Below are 19,341 nucleotides of genomic sequence, written 5' to 3'. Positions count from 1 at the left end.
TCCTTTGCTGTCAGAAGCTTTTTATCTTGATGAGGTCCCAGTGGTTCTTTTTTTTTTTTAAGTTTATTTATTTATTTATTTTTGAGAGAGAGAGAGAGACAGACAGACAGAGACAGAACACATGAGTGGGGGAGTGGCAGAGAGAGGAGGAGAGAGAGAATCTGAAGCAGGCTTTGCCCTGTCAGTGCAGAGTCCAATGTGGGGCTTGATCCCATGAACCGTGAGATCATGACCCGAGCCAATATCAAGAGTCAGATGCCCAACCAAATGAGCCACCCAGGTGCCCCCAGACATACTTTTATTCAACAAACTTCTGTGGGGTGCCCACTGCATTCTTTGCACTACCTGACTAGGCACTGGGTCTATGGGGTGAGAGAGCCAATCTCTGTTCTTAAGCTGGGGAGATGGACAAGAAGGTCAATGCTAACAAAAGAGTGGAATTAGTAGTATATAGGGCAGCATGGATCCCAGCCTTAAAGATCAGGGAATGTGATGTTTGAATCCAATAGTATTGCTGATCATCAAACAAAAGTAGGCGGTGTTGAGGGAAGAGAGGAAGGATGTCCTAATCAAAGGGAATGGCACACGCACACACAGAACGTCTGAAGTGCTGACAAGTTGGGGTTTGTTGCAGAGGATGGCAGCAGTAAGTGTAGAAGCTCGACCACAGTAGGATCTTGTCTCTGCAGCTGAAGATTTCAAACTTCATCTGGGAGCGACAGGAAGCCGCTGACACACAAAATAGTATGCTCGCCTTCTGGAGTGCAGAAAAGGCAATTTCCACTCCGACCTCGGTGGAAAGACAATTGGTAGGAAGCACAGGATGCTGATGGTGTATGGCCTGAGCTTGAGCCTGAGCCGTGTGGTGCCGCATCCCCAGATACGTCAGTACGCGTCTTACGTACTGATAGAGCAGGCCTGATGGGGTCGATTTGCCCTGGGAACTTAGCCAACTCCCGAGAGAGAGAATTCCCTCTAAGAGAAGGTGAGTTTGGTATCACACGTTAGTGGTGGAAGGGAAGAAGTGAGTCCGAGATAACAGGATGCCTCTTACTTCCACGTAGTCCCTGGCCGAACTTCCCCCAGAACTCCTGTCTGGGAAGACCGTGGCATGAGAGCAAGGAGGTGCTCCTGTGGTATTCCTCAACAGGGTGGAACACACAGAAAGAGACACGCTTCCTCACTGCCCCTCCTCATTTTGCTCCAGAAGCCAGTCTAACTCTGCCATGGTCAAAATCTGCGGCACCCAGCCGAGGTGGCTGCAGAGGAAGGGCATCTTGGAGGCACAAGATAAGGCAAGCCACGGTGATGCCTGGGAGAGGCATTCGTCCGTATCGGAAGTGGCAGGCACGTCTTCCGTTTGAGTTCGTAGTCAGTGGGAGTGGCATGTAAGTGGACTCAGTGACATGTAAGGGGAGTGCTGTAGCATCTAGCGGAAGAGGGGCAGAATAGAAGAAGGAGAAAATGTTAGCTGGCTGGCTTTTCGTTAGCGCTAAAGGGGTACCCCCATGAGGACACAGGTAAAATTGGCCTGAGGTGTGGGGGCCCCCTTGTCTCTTTACAGTGACAAATGAGGGCGAGAACCAGCAAAATGCGAACTGAAGAGACTAGGCCTGAACCACTTTCTCCCAGATAAGCTGCTCAAATTCCCAGAATATGAGTCCCTGGCGACTTTACGTCGCTTACTGTAAAAGTGTAAGAGGTTAGGTTACTCCCCAGGCTCTAGAACAAGAGCCCAATGGCTCCCAGAGATAGTACGTCCCTCATCCAAAAGGAAACCTGGCCGGTAGTTTGCCTCCAGCTAATCTTCCACATTTCTGCAAACTAGGCGCTTCGGTTGTATCGTTGCCTTTACAGAGAGCGGAGTCGGATTTTCATGATTCTTCATGACCTTGTTCTCTCTGCCGTAACAGCCACGGCGAGAGCCAAAACGGACTCGTTCACAGAGAACAAGCAATTTTGTCTGATCCTCGTTCTTCGTGTTGAAATTGCAATTGTGTTAGTGTGACTGACAGGTTCTCCAAAGAGATTCGGTGAAATCCTCTGTCAGGTTCACCAGGAAACAGAAGGTTTCGAGTAGGTGTGTCTGGCTGGTCTCCCCAAAGGGCTCAGTAACAACACATCAAAAGACTGCTGAATTCTTATTTCCCGTCAGAAAAATATCAAAGCCAATCTGAAATCTGGGAGTGTTCGGAGGGCAGATGGTATTAGCCTAGTAGTAAACACATTTTTGGCTGCTTCTTTTTTTCTCCCTGGTTGCTATGTTTAATGTGCTGAGAGAAAGCTGTTTGCTTGCAGAATCTTATTATAGAGCAGAAATATACTTGTTCCAGAGAAGAGGAATTTAATTGGTTCCAAGTCAAATGATGTTAACAGGTGTCGCCTCACCAACCCAGGACTTAAAATGGGTTATTATAAAAAGGACGAATACCTAGTTGCCTGGCTCTCGCTCCCTCCTGTTATGCAAGATTGCCTGCCCCTGTAATGTTCCTCCTGATTATTTCCAGCAACTTGAGGAGGTGGCTCATATGTACCCATGCACAAGTCCTGTTGGCTACCGCAGCGCCTGCAATTCTCCTGCTCTTTCGGCTTGAGCTGCTCTCCGCTATTATTTGCTACTGAGGCCTGCACCACTTAATGCAAACTGCAGGTTAAGCCTCCGTTGCTATTGCTGCTCCGGCCAGGCTCTGTGACACTGGAAGGAAGGAACACTGCCGGTTCCCCGGAGGTGCCGAGGTCCGTGAGAATCTCTCTGTCCCGTTCAGCGCCACACACGGTGGAGGTTAAATTGTTAAAAGAGTTACGGGGTTTTCACGCGTGGCCCTCTCTCTCGGCTAGGACCCGGACTCTGAGCTGTAGTGAAGCAGGATGGGAAGTATGTGGGCACAGTGGCCGCGAGAATGTGCCTCTCACCACAGCGACGTCACTGAGGTGGACCCCAGCTGCTGTGCTCCGAAATCAAAATCACATTTTAAACAGAAGCTATGCCTGCCATGGGCTGCTCCCAGTCAGTTATAAGCATGGTGGGGGGGATACGAAGGCTGACTCCTCCCCGGGAGACGGGGACCGTCTCTGACGCACCACTGTGACCTGAGGCTTCCTAATAGCCTGCTCAAACTATCCTGAGAACTGGATTGCAGTTCTAGTATCTGACATGCTTCTACCCAACCTCCCTTCCCTTTTTCCCTGTCTCTTTCTCTTGCTGTTTGATGACTCTCTCAGTTTCCCCTCCTCCCTCTGTATTTTCTCTCCCAGGCACTTCCCCTAATATATTTTTCTTCTGCACGTTTAGTCCCGTCTTGGCATCTGCTTCTCATGGGACCAGCGAATCTGTGTTATGTGCGGTGGAATGACTATTCTCCCTGTTGCCGAAACACACGTATCTTCTTGACCACCTCCCTTCAGAGGAGTGTTCTATCCCAGGCGGTGTCTAGATCCTTTGGAGTAGATTTGACCTTGACCTCAGCCTCCTCCACTCATGTTTGCTGGACATGCTCAGACATGTCCAGTCTCAGTAGGAGATGTGATATGACGGAGGCTTGGGCTGAGCCCCTTGCTCTACATTCTGGAGCATCTATTATGATACTTTGTGGGTTCGATGCGTGGCTAGAGAACAAATAAATACAAGAAACTATCCCTGACTTTGAGGTGAAAATCCAGTTAGTGAGACAAAAATCACACATGTACCACAAGTGTTTAAGAATACAGATAATAAAGAGGAGGTCTGAGTGGCTCAGCCGGTTAGCGTCTGACTCTTGATTTCATCTCAGGTCATGATCTCACAGTTCATGGGTTCAAGTCCCACATCGGGCTCTGTGCTGATAGTGCTGAACCTACTTGGGATTCTCTCTCTCCCTCCCTCTGGCTCTCCTCTGCTTGCGCACACACACACACACACACACACACACACACACACACACTTTCTCTCTCAAAATAAATAAACATTTAAAAAATTTTAAAAAAGAATACAGATAATAATCATTACTTTTTTCAGGACACGGACAGAACTTCAAAAATAGGGTTTCCTCTTTCTCTGGGCTTGTACTTAGGTATTTGGGATAATGAAAAAGAATAGCAGAGAGTGGTTTCTTTCCTTCTGAGCAGCTCCATGACGAGCTGGATGTGAAGATGTGAAGGTGAGAAAGACACCGTCATCATCATATTCATTACCATGATGTGTTAAGAGCTTATCACCTTTCATCAGGCCTTACTGATTTCTTACTGATTTTTTCCCATTGTGTCATAGACTTGACACAAAACTCATGGACTGACATGAGGTGTTCACTTTTTACTTTCCAAACTAAAAAGGTGGATGGAAATGGGGAATAAATTGAACAAGCTAGGTGAGCTGCTAACCAGGCACAAGAACTCAACATTAACTCTCAAAGAGTACTGTTTTACACCTAAGAAAGTATGCTGGTGGTGAGCGGGCAGAGGGGACATAAATGCTAATTAGATCGTTGGTATCAGTGTCAAGGTGAATATTATTCAGTTGACGTTTTTGGCCCTTGGCTAAAGTCTACAGTAATAGGCATAGAGATAATGTCAAAGATTTCTAAATACGTCTTCTTGTTGATGAGCAGAGCAACACCTTGAAAGAAAGTTGATATGGCATATGAATGCTGTCAAATCAAGGGGGTTGCTCACAGAAAGGAAAATATCAGCAGACTTTAAGGAAGGTTGGTTGAAAGGGATGCATTTGCTTTGGCACTGAGGTTTGAAATCTTGTTATTTTCAGTTTCTTAAATGAGAGGCAGTAATGTTGATTTTTTTTTTTTTTAACAGATCTGAAGATCTCTAGATCCTTAGGCATTTGAATACGTGCCAGGTAACTGGGTGGCTTGCATATTTTTCTGGAGAGATTAGGTCAAACTAATAACAAGCTAAATTCTCAACGTAACCCCAGTCTCTGATGACATCACAGGATAAGCCACTAATATGCAGAAGCTTCTGCAGGCTCTATCCGGGAATTTGTCAATGTACTGGGCATAGTCATTCCTGGTATAAATTGGATAAACTTAAATGGGACAACCAAGTAAACAAATTGAACTGACTCATTATTAAGTGGTAGGATTATCCCTCCAAGTTACATTGAAAGTGACCAGTTCGACCAAAATGACAGTGTTGGTGAGCTGTTCTGGAATATGTTAACATTTCCCCATTGTATTTAATGTTTTACATATTGTAGAGCTAATTCTGTGTTGAATAATGTAAAAAAATAAATGCTTGTCCCCTAAGCACAAAACCAAATACATCGTATAGTATGAACTTGATTCTACATGCATCAAAAAAGATACAGGTTTTTCAAGTATCAGATTCCTTTACCAAAAATATCTTGGGGAATTTGAGATTGTATCTGTGCAGCCTGAATGTGAATAAAGAGTAGTAGAGAGGATTCCCCCCCACCCCTTTGGATGGTGAGATTAGTGGCCGATACAAATTTTCTTTATGATTTAATATTTTCAATTTTTCTATAATAAATATATAACTTTTTAATTGCCCCCAAAATAATTTTGAGTGGTCAAAAAAAGGTATGGGTGTGGCTTGGTGACTGAGAAAACACTCCCAGCATTTGAAACGATCTGGCAAGGGCTTGGAGGCAAAAGACAGAAATCTGACTACATTCAAGACGTTTGCCAGATGGCAACAGATAATTGCCAATGTTCGATTGCACTGTAATTATTATATACTGTCACTTCACCAAGCTATCTTTTTACAAGGCATGTGGTGACAGAATATTGTATTAACATTACCTAGCATTGAGTTTGTGTTGAAAATGAAGAAATGGAATGGAAAGTCTTTCCTTTAGTAACGTCTCTGGAGTAGGAGAAACAGTGGGGTGAGATTTGACTCTGAACCCAACCACACGAAGAATTTTGCTTGATAAGTCTTCTGGGGATGCATTATTTCGATTGACCCTAACTGGGAATTCAGAGGGGCATTTGCTCTATTATCTATAAAGAAGGGATTTGCTGAGCAAACACGATTGCTGGGGTCCCATGCTTTCAAGTCCAGTTAAATATTTCAAGAGGCTCCATGGACCTCTAGACATCTGAACTATTAATTGTAAACTCATCTTAACAGCCTAGTTTTCATTGGTGTTTATATTTGAGTTATACAATTCGATTTCTTAAGGACAGATTCCATAACTTATGGTTTCCTCATTTCAATGCACTCTCCTTTTACCCCCTGGGTCTCTCCAAAGGACTGAGTTTTGCAGTATGGGTTTACTGCAGTATTGGTTTACTGACAGAGATATATAAACCAGGGCTTCCACAGCTGTTTCAGATGAAACTGTATATTAATGTGTAAACTTCCAAAATACAGCTTAGCTGGAATCTTATGCAGAGCAGGTGACTGAAGAGATCAGTTTCACCGCCTGGGGTACGGTCAGTTTTGAAGGAGCCAGAGATGCCTGTTGAATTCTGGTGCCTGTGCGGTTTGGGATGTGCGTGTGCAAGACAGAAAAGTCTTCGCATTTCTAATAGTTAAGGATGGGGGTGGTAAAGAGAAGTCATATTTTGGCACCCTCACATGCTGCGTAAGAGGAGCGACCAATTTCGGCACCCATCTGTTAATATCAGTCTATTACTCTTGGTTTATTAGGTTTCAAACACATGTTAGAGATACTCATGAAGATCCAAAAGATGAATTAAAAATCCACATCGATTGCACCTAAAGTCAACTGGAAGAGAGGACTTTAAGTCCCTGGGCGGGGGGCGGGGGTGTGGGTGGGTAATACAAATCGGCAGCCAAAGGAATAGAGTCTTAGTCAACATATTTCTGTATTCCCCCTAAACACAAATAGCCTCAAACCTTTGAAGGTTGTTCCTCTGAGATGTTTCATCAGTGACATCACAGTGCTTGCCACCTCCCTCAGACTACATTAGGTCCTGCCCAGAGTCCGGGACTCCAGAGAGCCTGGGAGACGAGCGGGAGTTGGAGCCCAAGTTGGAGAAAGAGAAGAAGCCTATCCCAGCCACTTGTGTCCTTGACCCTCCTCAGGTGACAGCAGGATTTTTATACTTAGCATAGTGTGTGTGTGTGTGTGTGTGTGTGTGTGTGTGTACAAGTTGCAAATGAGAAGCACAGAGGCATGTTTACATTTCTTAATGAAACAGGCAATACCTATTAGACATAGTATTTTTTAAGATGTAGAAAGTATTATTTATCCTTGCTTTCCTTTTTTTCCCTCTCCTGGTATGTGTTTTCTCCCTTTCTAATTCTCAAAGCCTCCATTCAAAGAAAGTCAGTGTCAGTTTATTCAGAGCTTTTCTGGTTTTTATTTCACCCATATGGCAATCACTTTGGATCATATGGTGCGATCTTGACTCCTAGGAAGACTTACGAGGCCAAAATTGTCTTTGTGGGTAACAGCAGAAAAATGGAAGGTTGCTAATCTCAATTTCTGCCTAACTTTGGTATAAATGTGTGTGAAAGTCAAGTGTGCTTCTTACTGTTAACATATGTGTTGATTAAATTGGGTTCATTAGAAATTCTCGGCTTAACTCTTTGTGCTTTATTCATTTAAATACAAATACTTAAGTTCACCATCAAAGTGCAAAAAATAGTAAGAGGTAAACTGTAGGAAATAAAGAAGTATACGAGGTGGCCCATCAATTCAGAGACTACTGAGAAAAAAATGTAAAGAATCATTAAGCATAATTTGAACAATAATTATAAAGCGACACCTATATACTGTCACCCAGGTCAAGAAAGAGATCATTGCTGACACCCCAGAAATCCATTCCTGATCATCTCTCCCTTATGCCCTCTACCATAGGTAATCACCACCTTGATTGCTGAGATCATCTTGTTCATGCTTTTCTTTATAATTTTACCATCGATCTCAACATTCTTTTTTTTTAAAGCAGTTTTTTTTTTTAACGTTTATTTATTATTGAGAGACAGAGAGACAGAGTGTGAGCAGGGGAGGGGCAGAGAAAAGGAGACAGAATCCGAAGCAGGCTCCAGGCTCCGAGCTGTCAGCACGGAGCCTGACGTGGGGCTCGAACTCACAAACCATGAGATCGTGACCTGAGCCGAAGTCGGACACTTAACCGACTGAGCCAGCCAGGCACCCCTCAACATTCTTAAACGATAGGATTACATTCCTTGTTTTGGGTTTTGTATTAACGGAGTCGTATTCTAAGTTTCTTTTGTAAATTCTTCTTTGGCCCAAGGGTTATATTTGTGAGATCCACATATCTTATTGAGCACTCAAATGTATGAAAATAGCCCAATTCACCATCTTTTCTGCTGTTGATGAACACCTGAGTTTTTTCCAGCTTGGGGATATTACGAAAATGTTGCTGTGAATATTCTTGGCTGTGTATCCTGGTGTATACGTGGAGTTTCTAGAGTAGAAGTGAAATGGCTGGAGAATAGAGAATTAGCATTATCAGCCTTAATAAAAAAAATGTCAAACCGTTTTCCCAAAGCGTTGAAGATGTACGCAAACTTGGCGTAGTCAGGGCAGTTAACTGCAGTCATAACCCCTTCTTGTATCACTCCTGTGTAGTAACCACATTCTAACAACTACCAGCAGCCTGGCAGTTCTAGTTTGGCCTCTACCTTGCTGTGTGTCATTGCACAAACAACCTAACTTCTCTCTCAAAGTCAGTTTCTCAGCTGGAATAGTGGGACACGTAAAAATCGTGGTGATGTTTGCGTGAGTGGTAAAGGTCACAGAGTTGTGAAGGTCACACCAACAGAGCTGTGGCCAGCTTTCAATAATATGTTCTGAGTATGTTGCTCTTGGGCCAGTCTCCATGAATCCTTTCTTTTCTTTTCTTTTAATTTTATTTTTTAAGTGTTCTTTTTTAAAAATTAATTAACTAATTAATTTTAAAAATTTACATCCAAGTTAGTTAGCATTTAGTGCAACAATGATTTCAGGGGTAGACTCCTTAGTGCCCCTTACCCATTTAGCCCATCTCCCCTCCCACAACCTCTCCAGCGACCCTCTGTTTGTTCTCCATATATAAGAGTCTCTTATATTTTGTCCCCCTCCCTGGTTTTATATTATTTTTGCTTCCCTTCCCTTGTGTTCACCTGTTCTGTGTCTTAAAGTCCTCATATGAGTGAAGTCATGTGATATTTGTCTTTCTCTGACTAATTTCACTTAGCATAATACCCTCCAGTTCCATCCACGTAGTGGCAAATGACCGTGAATCCCTTCTTTTAAGAGGTTAATCTACTAAGCACATTTGGTGGGACAGTGATTTTGCCCTCACTGAATCGGGTTGATCATTATAAATAGAGTCTCTGTCTTTCTCTTTTTGCATATCTCTGTATTTCTTCAACATGTGCCCAAATTAGTATTCATACCAGGATTTAATTTTATTTAAAAATTCATAGAGGGGCACGTGGGTGGCTCAGTCGGTTAAGCGTCCGACTTCAGCTCAGGTCTTGATCTCACTGCTAGGCTCGTGAGTTTGAGTCCTGCGTTGCCTGGAGCCTGCTCTGGATTTTGTATCCCCGCCTTTCTTTCTGCCCCTCCCCCACTAGCACTCTGTCTCTGTCTCTCGCTGCCTCTCTTTCTCTCTCTCTCTCTCTCAAAAAAAAAAAAAAAAAAAAAAAAAACCCGAAAAACCTTTTAAAAAATTCATAGAGAAGAGTGTGCCTATGATTCTCTTTCCTTTGCCTCCTGGCTTCCTGCCTGGACTTATCACCTTCCCGTTCCTGTATGGTCTTGTGTATATTCTAACACCTTCTCTCTACTTCTGTTATCCATTCATTTTCTTCATTTTACTTTCTCCTTCAAGCAAATCTGTGTAAAGAGTTTCATTGACAATTTACTGTGTTCTTCATGTGGAGGGCCAAAAGATGGGTAAGAATTAAAAGGAAAATGATACAAAAACCAGTGTTTATCAGCCATTTTTTTAAAGCAAGATTGAACAATCCACTGGCTGTCTCCAGCTGATTTGAACTTGTATGTTAATTATACTAACTATTACATACTATGAAGAATGATTATTTAGTTCGTTTGTATAGTTAATAATTTGGTCCATTAATAATACAATAAACACAGTAATTAGAAATCGTAATTCACTCTGGTTAGATAGTTAAGAGTGCCATTGAGGGTCAAAACTTACTAACAACCCAAAAAAAAAAAAAAAAACTTACTAACAACCCTTCCTACTCCCCGAACTCCCACCCTTAACAAATAAACAAAACACTCCTTCCCCTTAAACGTTTTCCCTTTGGAGTATCAAAAATTTTAGTATCTAGATATCTAGAATTTTATCTTTAGTCTTTAATCTCATTTGGTTTGCACAAAGTGCCAATTATGCCCCCCTCGTGAAGGTAATAATCTGATTGACTACATTGCGTGAGTTCTCAAAGTTTGATTTCCCGCATGTACTATCTTACAAGCTATAAAGATACCATCCCTGCTCTTTTAAGTGTTTACAATATAGGCACATCCTGCACTTGACTAAAAATAGCTGGCACAAGCCCTTTTTGAAATAGAAGTACCCATGAGGTTAACACTTGCTCTTTCGACTGAGTGCCTGCTATGCGAGGGACTTCTGGTTGACCCCAGTGGGCTCTATGCCCAACGTAGGGCTTGCAAGAGGCCACGCAGCTGCTGCAAATGCTTCATATGCTTTCACAGGGTTAGGCGAAGACCTGTGGTGGCCTGAAACTCGAGAGATTATGGCATCCTACTTCTATATGCAATTCAGTGCAAGAACAGATACTAAACCATACCACTTTGGGGGTTTTATTTTGTTTCGGTGACCTGGCTTGTTGGTATTCTAAGAAAAGCAAGCGCGCGCACATACACACACACACACACACACACACACACACACACACACACACATATTAAAGAGAGAAGATAGAATATTTTGGGTTTTATCCAAAGCATCTGTACGTTCATCACAGGAAAAAACAATCAGGACTTTGTTGGATTTTTTGACATTAGGTAGCAAAACCAGGTTCTCTTTATTAGTCAGGGTTCTTCAGAGAAATAGAAGCAATAGGGTGTGTGTGTGTGTGTGTGTGTGTGTGTGTGTGTGCATGTGTGTGTATGTATGTGTGTGTAGGACCTACATCAAGATGTTGATATTGAGATGGATATAGATAGATATATAGATGAAATTGGCTTATGTGATTATGGAGGCCAACAAGTCCAAAGTCTGCAGGGGAGGTCAGCCGGCTGGAGAGCCAGGAAGAAATGTGGCTCTAGTCCAAAGATAGGCTGGAGGCTAGAAACCTAAGATGAAGGTTTTGGCAGGGTTGATCTCTTCTGAGGCCTCTCTCCTTGGCTGCTAGGCGGCTGCCTTCCCTGCCTTCACATGGCCTTCATTTGTACATGTCTGTGTCCACATGTCCTTTTCTCAGAAGAACACCAGTCATAATGGGTTAAGGCCCATCTTGATGGCCTCCTTTAAACTGAAGTACCTTTTGAAGGGCCCTGTCTCCAAATACAGTCCCACACTGCGGTACTGGGTGTCAGGATTCCAACACAGGAATTTTGTTGGGGACACAGTTCGGCCCCTAACACTCTCCTCTTCCACAGTGAGGAAAGCATGCTCATTAATCTTCCATGTTCTCTGTGTAACTTTCCATTAGGTGAGGCAAGCAGGACGTCTGTGGTGCGCCCTCAGGAGTCTGCCTTCAGTTCTCACCGAGCCAACTCAGGATGGGGATATCCACTCGAGAGCTGTTCCTCAACTTCACTATTGTCCTCATTACCGTTATTCTCATGTGGCTCCTTGTGAGGTCCTATCAGTACTGAGAAGCCATGTCACGCTCCTGGGATTGACTGCATCTCTCCAGAGCTGCCTGCCATATGCCCTGAGCTCCCATTGCTGTCATGGGATGCCTCTCTTGGCACCCCAAGGCACTTCTGACCCGCCCTCACGATATCCAAGGTGCCTCCAGTGTTAGGATCAATTGTGGGTACTCTAAAGATGCTGTTCTCAAGGGCTGCTAAGTATTTGCCAGTGAGCATTAGATTTACTCCTCAACTCTTCCTGCAGATGTGTTAGACAAGCCACAAGGTTAAAATTAAATGATTCATGATGATGTAGAATTGTAACAAGCCCCTGATCTGTCTTACCCACACATCCCTTCAACCCACACTGTCTGCAACCAAACTCTAAATCAACTCACCAGAAGAAAGAAATGTTAGAGGAAGTCGTTGTCAACCCCTATAGCTATCATGTGAATAAAGTTAACTCAACCGCAAAAGGACTTTGGGAATTTATTTTAGCTTCTATTTGTGATGCTGCATTTGACCCTTGGCTGGGATCGAAGTGACACGTGTTACAGTATCTCTAGCATATGAGATAAACCCAGATGCTCGAACTGCTGAGGATTGGGAACCAAGTCAATTAGGATTTGTCACATTTCAGAGAATTCTGTTGATTCGGTGTTTCTCCAACTTTCTCTCTAAACTAGTCCCAAGGGCAGAGGGAGATTAAATTCCACTCAGAGGTCTGGGGCATGGCCTGAAGTGTCCACTTAAAGCACAGAATTTCTTTGAAGTCTTGTGCTTTACCTTTAAAATTCACAAACAATATATATTGTACCCTGTAAATCCCCTTGTTTGTTTTAATATAAGGAAAGTTATTTGCCACTGAGTAAAACTAGAACATGAAGCAAGTATCTAAGAGAAGCAAACTCCAGTTCGCTTATTGTCATTATGCACATAGAGCTAGTCATTCATAAACTGCAGCTGTAACCAGGAGAAAAATTGAAAATGCAAATTTACATATGTGTTTATGAAATAGACATTTTTTAAACATGTTGCTAGAAAGCCCCATCCTAGAGAGACCACATTTGTTCTTTGGCCAATTCCGAGGTGACCATGGAGAAAAGGAATGTTGATGAACCTTGTGTCTCACAGCTCCCTCATGAAGGCGCTCCTGGCCGAGAATTCAGCCCATCTCTGAGGCAACACCTGCCTGGCATTGTGGTCCTCCGCCCTGGCCGCACGGTTTATGTACTCAGGGGAGATTTTTCAAAATATTTATGCAAGGTCCTCTTCAGACCAATTAAATCAAAGTCTCAGAGGATTGGGGCGCCTGGGTGGCTCAGTGGTTAAGCGTCCAACTCCGGATTTCGGCTCAGGTCATGATCTCACTGTTCGTGAGTTCGAGCCCCACATCGGGCTCTGAGCTGACAGTGCCGAGCCTGCTTGGGAGTCTCCCTCTCCCTCTCTCTACCCCTCCCTGGTGTGCACTCTCTCTCTGTGTCTCTCAAGAATAAATAAATAAATTTTTAAAAAATCTCAAGAGAGTGGAGCCCAAGCATCTGCCTTTTCCAAAATTCCTCTAGATGATTAGAGTATGTAGCCAGAGTTGGGAGCCCCTGATCCCCACTAATACCTCTCAAACTTTGATGTGATGATGAATCACTGGGAATGATGATTCTGATTCCTTCTGATTCTGATTCAGTCTGGACTGGACCTGCGATTCTGCATTTTAAACAAACCTCTAGTTGATGCTGGTGCTATGGTCCAGGGTCTACACATGAATTAGCACGTTAGAATCACCTGGGACCTTTAGAAAACCACCCAAGCTTGAATCCTCTTCCTGGGAATTTCTAACCTAATCGGTCTGGGGGGGAACTTGAGCATTATTCTTTTTCGGGAGGATTTCAGGTGATTCTCATGTGCAACTGACTAAGAACCAGATAGAGTGAAGGGAAAAATTGTTATTTTGAGGAGTTCCCAGCAAAAGTTGAGAAATAGCAGCGTATGGTCGTCAACGTCCCGTTCCTAAGGTCAGAGTCATACTACACATCTGGATGTGCAGTTGTTAATGATTTAGTGTGCAGCGCGTCTCCTCATAGACATGTGGCTTTGGGGCTCTTGGTGGAAGGTTATTAGTCTTTCCCTTACTCTAAGAAGACCTCGAAGAATCTACTGCTGTTTGTGTATGTGTTTGAGAAGCTGTGTGCATGCTGGTGGAGAGGGGAATGGGCAAAATGAGTGACAACGATCCCTTCACCTAAGTCAGTACTGGCGCCAACATTCACAACAGGTGCCATTTCTTGAGTCCGCTGTATATGAAGCTCTGTTCTGGGCACTTTCCATACATTGTGCTGTGTAGACATCGTGGGAGCTGAGGATCGCAGATGTACGTGGTGAAGCTAGGGTGACAAGGATCCTCTCCATCTCTGTTGGGACTACAAACAAATCATGCTTCATTATAGATCTCCCAACCATTTGATTCTAAGTTTTTACCCTCACATTCTTTAGCGTCCTAAAACCCCAGGCTAATTAGATAAAGGTACCAGCTGCAATTTCTCTGCTTGTCAACCCTCGCCTGGCTTTCTCCTGCTCCTCTTTTCCTAACTTGCTGTGACTGGATGTACCGATAGGACCCATTTGCAGACCACATTATGGATCACCTTTGCAGGGCTAGGACATCCATTAGCGAATATGTCTAATTTCCTCCCTGTTCAGTGGTCCCAGTCATTTTGGCTAAAAATTCCAGTCTGACTTGTAAGTCTCCTTTCACGTATAACTTTCCCCTAGACCTCAGGTACCCCGAACCATCACAGTCCTACCTCAGTGTTGGCCCCACCCACTCAAATAAGATTCTAGTTCTCTGGAACCACAACATTGAATCCTACTCGTTAACTAAAGTTCCAGCTGATGGGCTTGAGCCAACCCTAGCTTCCTTCTCTTTAGCTCATTCATTCAACAAGCACCTATGTGAACCGACGATATGTTGAACATCATACTAGACACTTGGGATAAAATGGCTAATAAGTCAGGTAAGCTCCCGTCTCAAGGAGCATTTAATTTAGTTGGAGATATAAGAAAGGGGGGTTACAATGGCATAATAAATTCTTTTACAAGAGAAGCTTAGGGTGGGTGTTGTCGCAAGAGATTTCAGGCGGAGGGAACGGCATGAATAGAGTCTCAAAGGCCAGACAGCATGGCAATTCCAGGAAACTGAAGCGTAAAGTATGTCCCCAACCACTGGCAGAAGTTATACCACGTAAGGGCAGAGCTCAAGGCTCTGACTGCATCTGGCTTCCAAGTTGGACCATCTCTGGCTGCCCTCACTGTCACACAACCTCATTCCCTGGAAGAGGCCTCCCGCCACCGATAATTGTCTGGCCCGTGCCCGCGCTTCGACTTGGGGCCTCAGAACACCTGGCCATAGTGGTGAGGTGGGTTCTCCCTCGTTCCCGTCTCACCCTCGGAGCAGCTCTCTGATGGATGGGGGGGTCTCTTCTTGCCGTGGGACCCAGGCTGCCACTTCAAGCACCTCTTAAAGTTGAACTTTTCACATGATAGTGCCAACCACCCGTGTGAATTTTAAAAAGAATCTTGAGGTGCTGGCTTAGGCTCTTCTTCCAGTCTTCCTTACACTCGCTACTAAATTGGACATCTTTTTGTCTAACAATTTTTTTTAAGTTTATTTATTTTGAGAGGGAGAGAGAGAGAGTGCAAGCAGGGGAGGGAGAGAGAATCCCAAGCAGGCTCCGTGCTGTCAGTGCAGAGCCCGACATGGGGCTCAGTCCCACGAACTGGGAGATCACAACCTGAGCCAAAATGAAGAGCCAGACACTTATCCAACGGAGCCCCCTGGTGCCCCCTAACGATTTCCTTACACTGAGGAAACACACATGCTTTTATCAGTTGTTGGCAGTTCCAACACAGTATTTGCCAGCTCCTCTCCCTAGGAAGTTGGCTTTATAGGCAAAAGAAATTATCCATATAATTCATGTCCCAAGCCACGGTTCTAAGAAAAGAGCCCCAAGATACTCCAACCTGATCAGCTTTTCCAATCACATTTCCATCTTTGCTCCATTGACCCAGATGTGTGAAGATGGTCATAAAATGGCAGTGCTGTCATGGTTGTCTTTTAATTTTGGGCTTTCAGTCATTCCAGAAGGCATGTCAAGGGGACAGCCTCCATTGCAGGTTTGCTAAACCACGAGCTTTGTTCTCTCACCGGATAACAAACTGGGGAAATCCTTGTGTAGAAGGCAGTCTCCTATGAGAAGGTAAAGGTTGGATTTGTAGTTTTATTTTCACCCAACTTCTGCCTCTTCCTATTTGTTTAGAATCAAAAGAGCAAGATTCGTAGAAAAAAAAAAAAGCCATCTCTTTTTCCGCAGGCCTGTCCCTTGGGGTAGTATCCTTCCACATCATTAGATATTTTCAAAGTTCCAACCTCCATCCATTCATTTCTGATTGACCATCAGGTATAGTGGAGAAACACTTGTCAAACTGTATTGGGACGGCTTGGTCTCATGTGACACCTCTCACTTTCATTTTAGCTCATGGTTAAGGGGATTGATGACCTTTATGATTGTTGTTTGTTTGTTTTTGCTTAGCTGTCCCTTCAACTCCCCCGGGGACACACTTCTTTCTGCCATTCCCACGTGCCCACAGCCATTTGGGCGCACGATCCGTTTCATTCCCGTATGGGATCCCAGAGCCTTCTTCAGCAAGCCACGGGCGTGTGTTACCTCCTGGAGACCCCACTACCCAGAATCCTGTCCTGAGTGCCTACAGTTAGGGATGAATGCCCCCAGGAGTTAGGGACCAAATAAACTAAACTGGTTCTGTGCCTCTTTCCTCCAAATACACTACCTATCATTCTCCAGGACATGTTTTATCATTTTCTTGCTTTTAGAATGTCTTTTAAAAGGGGCACCTGGGTGGCCGCCCAGTTGGTTGAATGCCAACTTTGGCTCAGGTCACGATCTCACAGCTCGTGGGTTCAAGCCCCGCGTCGGGCTCTGTGCTGACAGCTCTGAGCCCGGAGCCTGCTTCCGATTCTGTGTCTCCCTCTGTCTGCCCCTCACCCAATCACGCTCTGTGTCTCTCTCTCAAAAATAAAATAAACATTTAAAAAAATTTTTAAAAAGTCTTGACACAGAAGACTTTTCTTTGCTGATCTCTGTCTACCTGTAGCTTCTGTTTACCTGTCCAACGTGCTGCGCTCCTCCTCTCACTTCCCCACATTTCTTACTATTCGCAGTTTTCCAGTATGCCATGCTGTCTTACACTGCTGTGATCTTGCACACCTATTCCCTTTGTCTGAACATTCCTCTCTTCCCTTTCCTGGCTACGTCATTGTTAAGAAGGCCATTAGGTGTTAATTACCTCTTGGAGGTTATCCCGAGATAATTCCCTTCTGTGAGCCTCACGCCTAAAGGGCTATTAGCACTTATTACATTGTATGGTTTGTTGTTTGTCTCTCTCAGGTTACTTTTTAGTCCCCGAGGGTCTCCCCCGACCGGAGGGTCTCATTTCAAAGCTACATTTTAGTTCCTAGCTGGTCCACTATCATCATTAGGTATCTGTTGAACACATCAAGAAATGCTTGGCTAGATATGAAAATCCAGGGACGAGACACGTACCCGTTTCAATGATTAGGTACATGATCTGTGCTTACCACAGGGTAAGAAAAGAGGGGGCCTGAAGTCTGTAGTCTAAAGGTTCTATTAACGGTAATGAGCAAAGCAAACTTCTTTTAGATTTTAGGCAGTAGAAACAGCTTTTCCAAAGGCAGTTTGCTTCTTTATGAAATATTCATCGTGCTCGCTTCTTTTGATCTATATCTCTATCACCACCCTGAACAGTTTGACAGCGTGTACGAATGACTCAGCAAAGCCCAATGTGTTGAGCACATATTTGAGTTCATCTACAAGCAGGGTGATACTGGAGAAATTTCAATCTTTCAAGCCGTATAAAAAGTTAGGGTTAAACTTCATTTATAAACAGTATAGTTAAACAAAACTCATTACACACCTACGGTATGTTAGAAGCTTTTTAAATTCTCTTCTATCTGGCAACGTATTCATTTTTACTTATATGTTAACAGTGAGAAGACCGGACAGAAAGGACAGTAAGGTTCAGAAAGAACAGATGACCAGCCCCAAGACAGAGCTAATGAGAGTTCGAGCTGAGAGTCAAAGCCAGTTCTTTCCAACTCAGATCAGGTAGAGCCCTTTCCAATCACAGGGCTGCCCTTCTGCATTATCAGGTAAGTGATCCTAGGACAGAAGGCACATCCCCTTACTTTGGGCTGAAAATGTCAAAGGATAGTATATATCAGAGGCCTCTAGGCAAATACTTTAACTGCCCTATAGTTCCATCACACAGGGTATACAATGTACATAATTCTGTCTCCCAAGGAACAGAGTCCCGGAATCATCTTTTCTTTGTCAGTCAGCTGAGCAGCAGACAAGAAGGGACAAGGATATTGATGGCTGATTAAAGCTATTTTCAGTGTGTCAGTGTTATCTTTGGGGATTAAGTAGAAATGACAGTTGTGTCTACAGCATTAGCCACTTATGCACACTTGCAGGAATTTGTTGGAGATGTTTTCATCTCCCACTCATTAGTTCATTCTAAAATAAAGCACTGGAAAAAGGACGGTCTTTGGATTCAAAGACTATATTTTGCTTACTAACATGTGACCTCAGACAGGTCACTGAACTTTTGTGAGCCACAATTTTCTTAGCTATAAAAATAGAGAATACTATTTTCTTTGTAGGAAGGTTAGTCATTATTTAGATATCCTGCGTTTGATTAGTTAACAGTGCCTGGTAATTACTAAATACTCAATAAACAGTAGTTAATATTATAACATAGACTAAGTGTTTACAATGTTTGGAACATAGTAGCCCTAAAAAAAGCATCAAGCATCAAGGATTTATGGTGAGTAATGCTGCTGCGATTCCAAGGCTATTTCTTCTAAGAGGGAAAACGACACTCTTGGTGAAAGTCGGGATTTTTAAAAAATGTTTCTTTATTCAGTTATTTTGAGAGATAGCATGTGATTGGGGGTGGGGCAGAGAGAGAATCCCAAGCAGGCTATGAGCTGTCAGCGCAGGGCCCAATGCGGGGCTCAGTCCCGTGATCCACGAGATCATGACCTGAGCTGAAACCAAGAGTTGGACGCCTAATGGACTGAGCCGCCCAGGCGCCCCAGTTGGGATTTTTTTAAAAGCAGAGGAAAGGGATAGGAGAATTGCAGATTCCTTTACTCCAAAAGAGTACAGTCTATTTGTCAAAATGAAGGGGCCATCTGAATGACAATATCTGGATTCCTGCCCTGACCCTGCATCTAAAATGGAGTCTCCAAGAGTGGAGCTTGATTTGCTAAATTTTAAACCTGCTACCTAGATGATTCTCATATTCACTAAAGCTTGAGAACCACTAACTGACAACGCGCTGACATGCCAAGCCACAGGATTTGCATCTCTAAGACTATTAAGGATTTGGGTGCTGGCTGGACTCACAAGTTCTCACATTTTCACTTTCTCAGAGGGATCAAGGAATTCTTACCCCCATCCCTCTGAACTATAAATTTATCTTCTTATTCTTCCTCATTTTTCCATGGAAAGCTCTCC

The 19,341-nt window shown here is 43.7% G+C and overlaps 1 protein-coding gene across 1 annotated transcript; it reads left to right on the top strand.

The window, feature by feature from the left end:
* The first annotated feature begins 6,832 nt into the window (after positions 1–6,832).
* On the top strand, positions 6,833–12,192 carry SLN (sarcolipin). Its single transcript, XM_042906277.1, has 2 exons — positions 6,833–7,005; positions 11,581–12,192. Exon 2 carries the CDS (start codon positions 11,651–11,653, stop codon positions 11,744–11,746), a length of 96 nt encoding a protein of 31 aa, XP_042762211.1. The 5' UTR covers positions 6,833–7,005; positions 11,581–11,650; the 3' UTR covers positions 11,747–12,192.
* Positions 12,193–19,341: the final 7,149 nt, after the last annotated feature.

This window comes from Panthera leo, chromosome D1, assembly GCF_018350215.1.
Source record: "Panthera leo isolate Ple1 chromosome D1, P.leo_Ple1_pat1.1, whole genome shotgun sequence".
Lineage (NCBI taxonomy): Eukaryota > Metazoa > Chordata > Mammalia > Carnivora > Felidae > Panthera > Panthera leo.
This window is presented reverse-complemented; position numbering and strand designations above follow the sequence as displayed.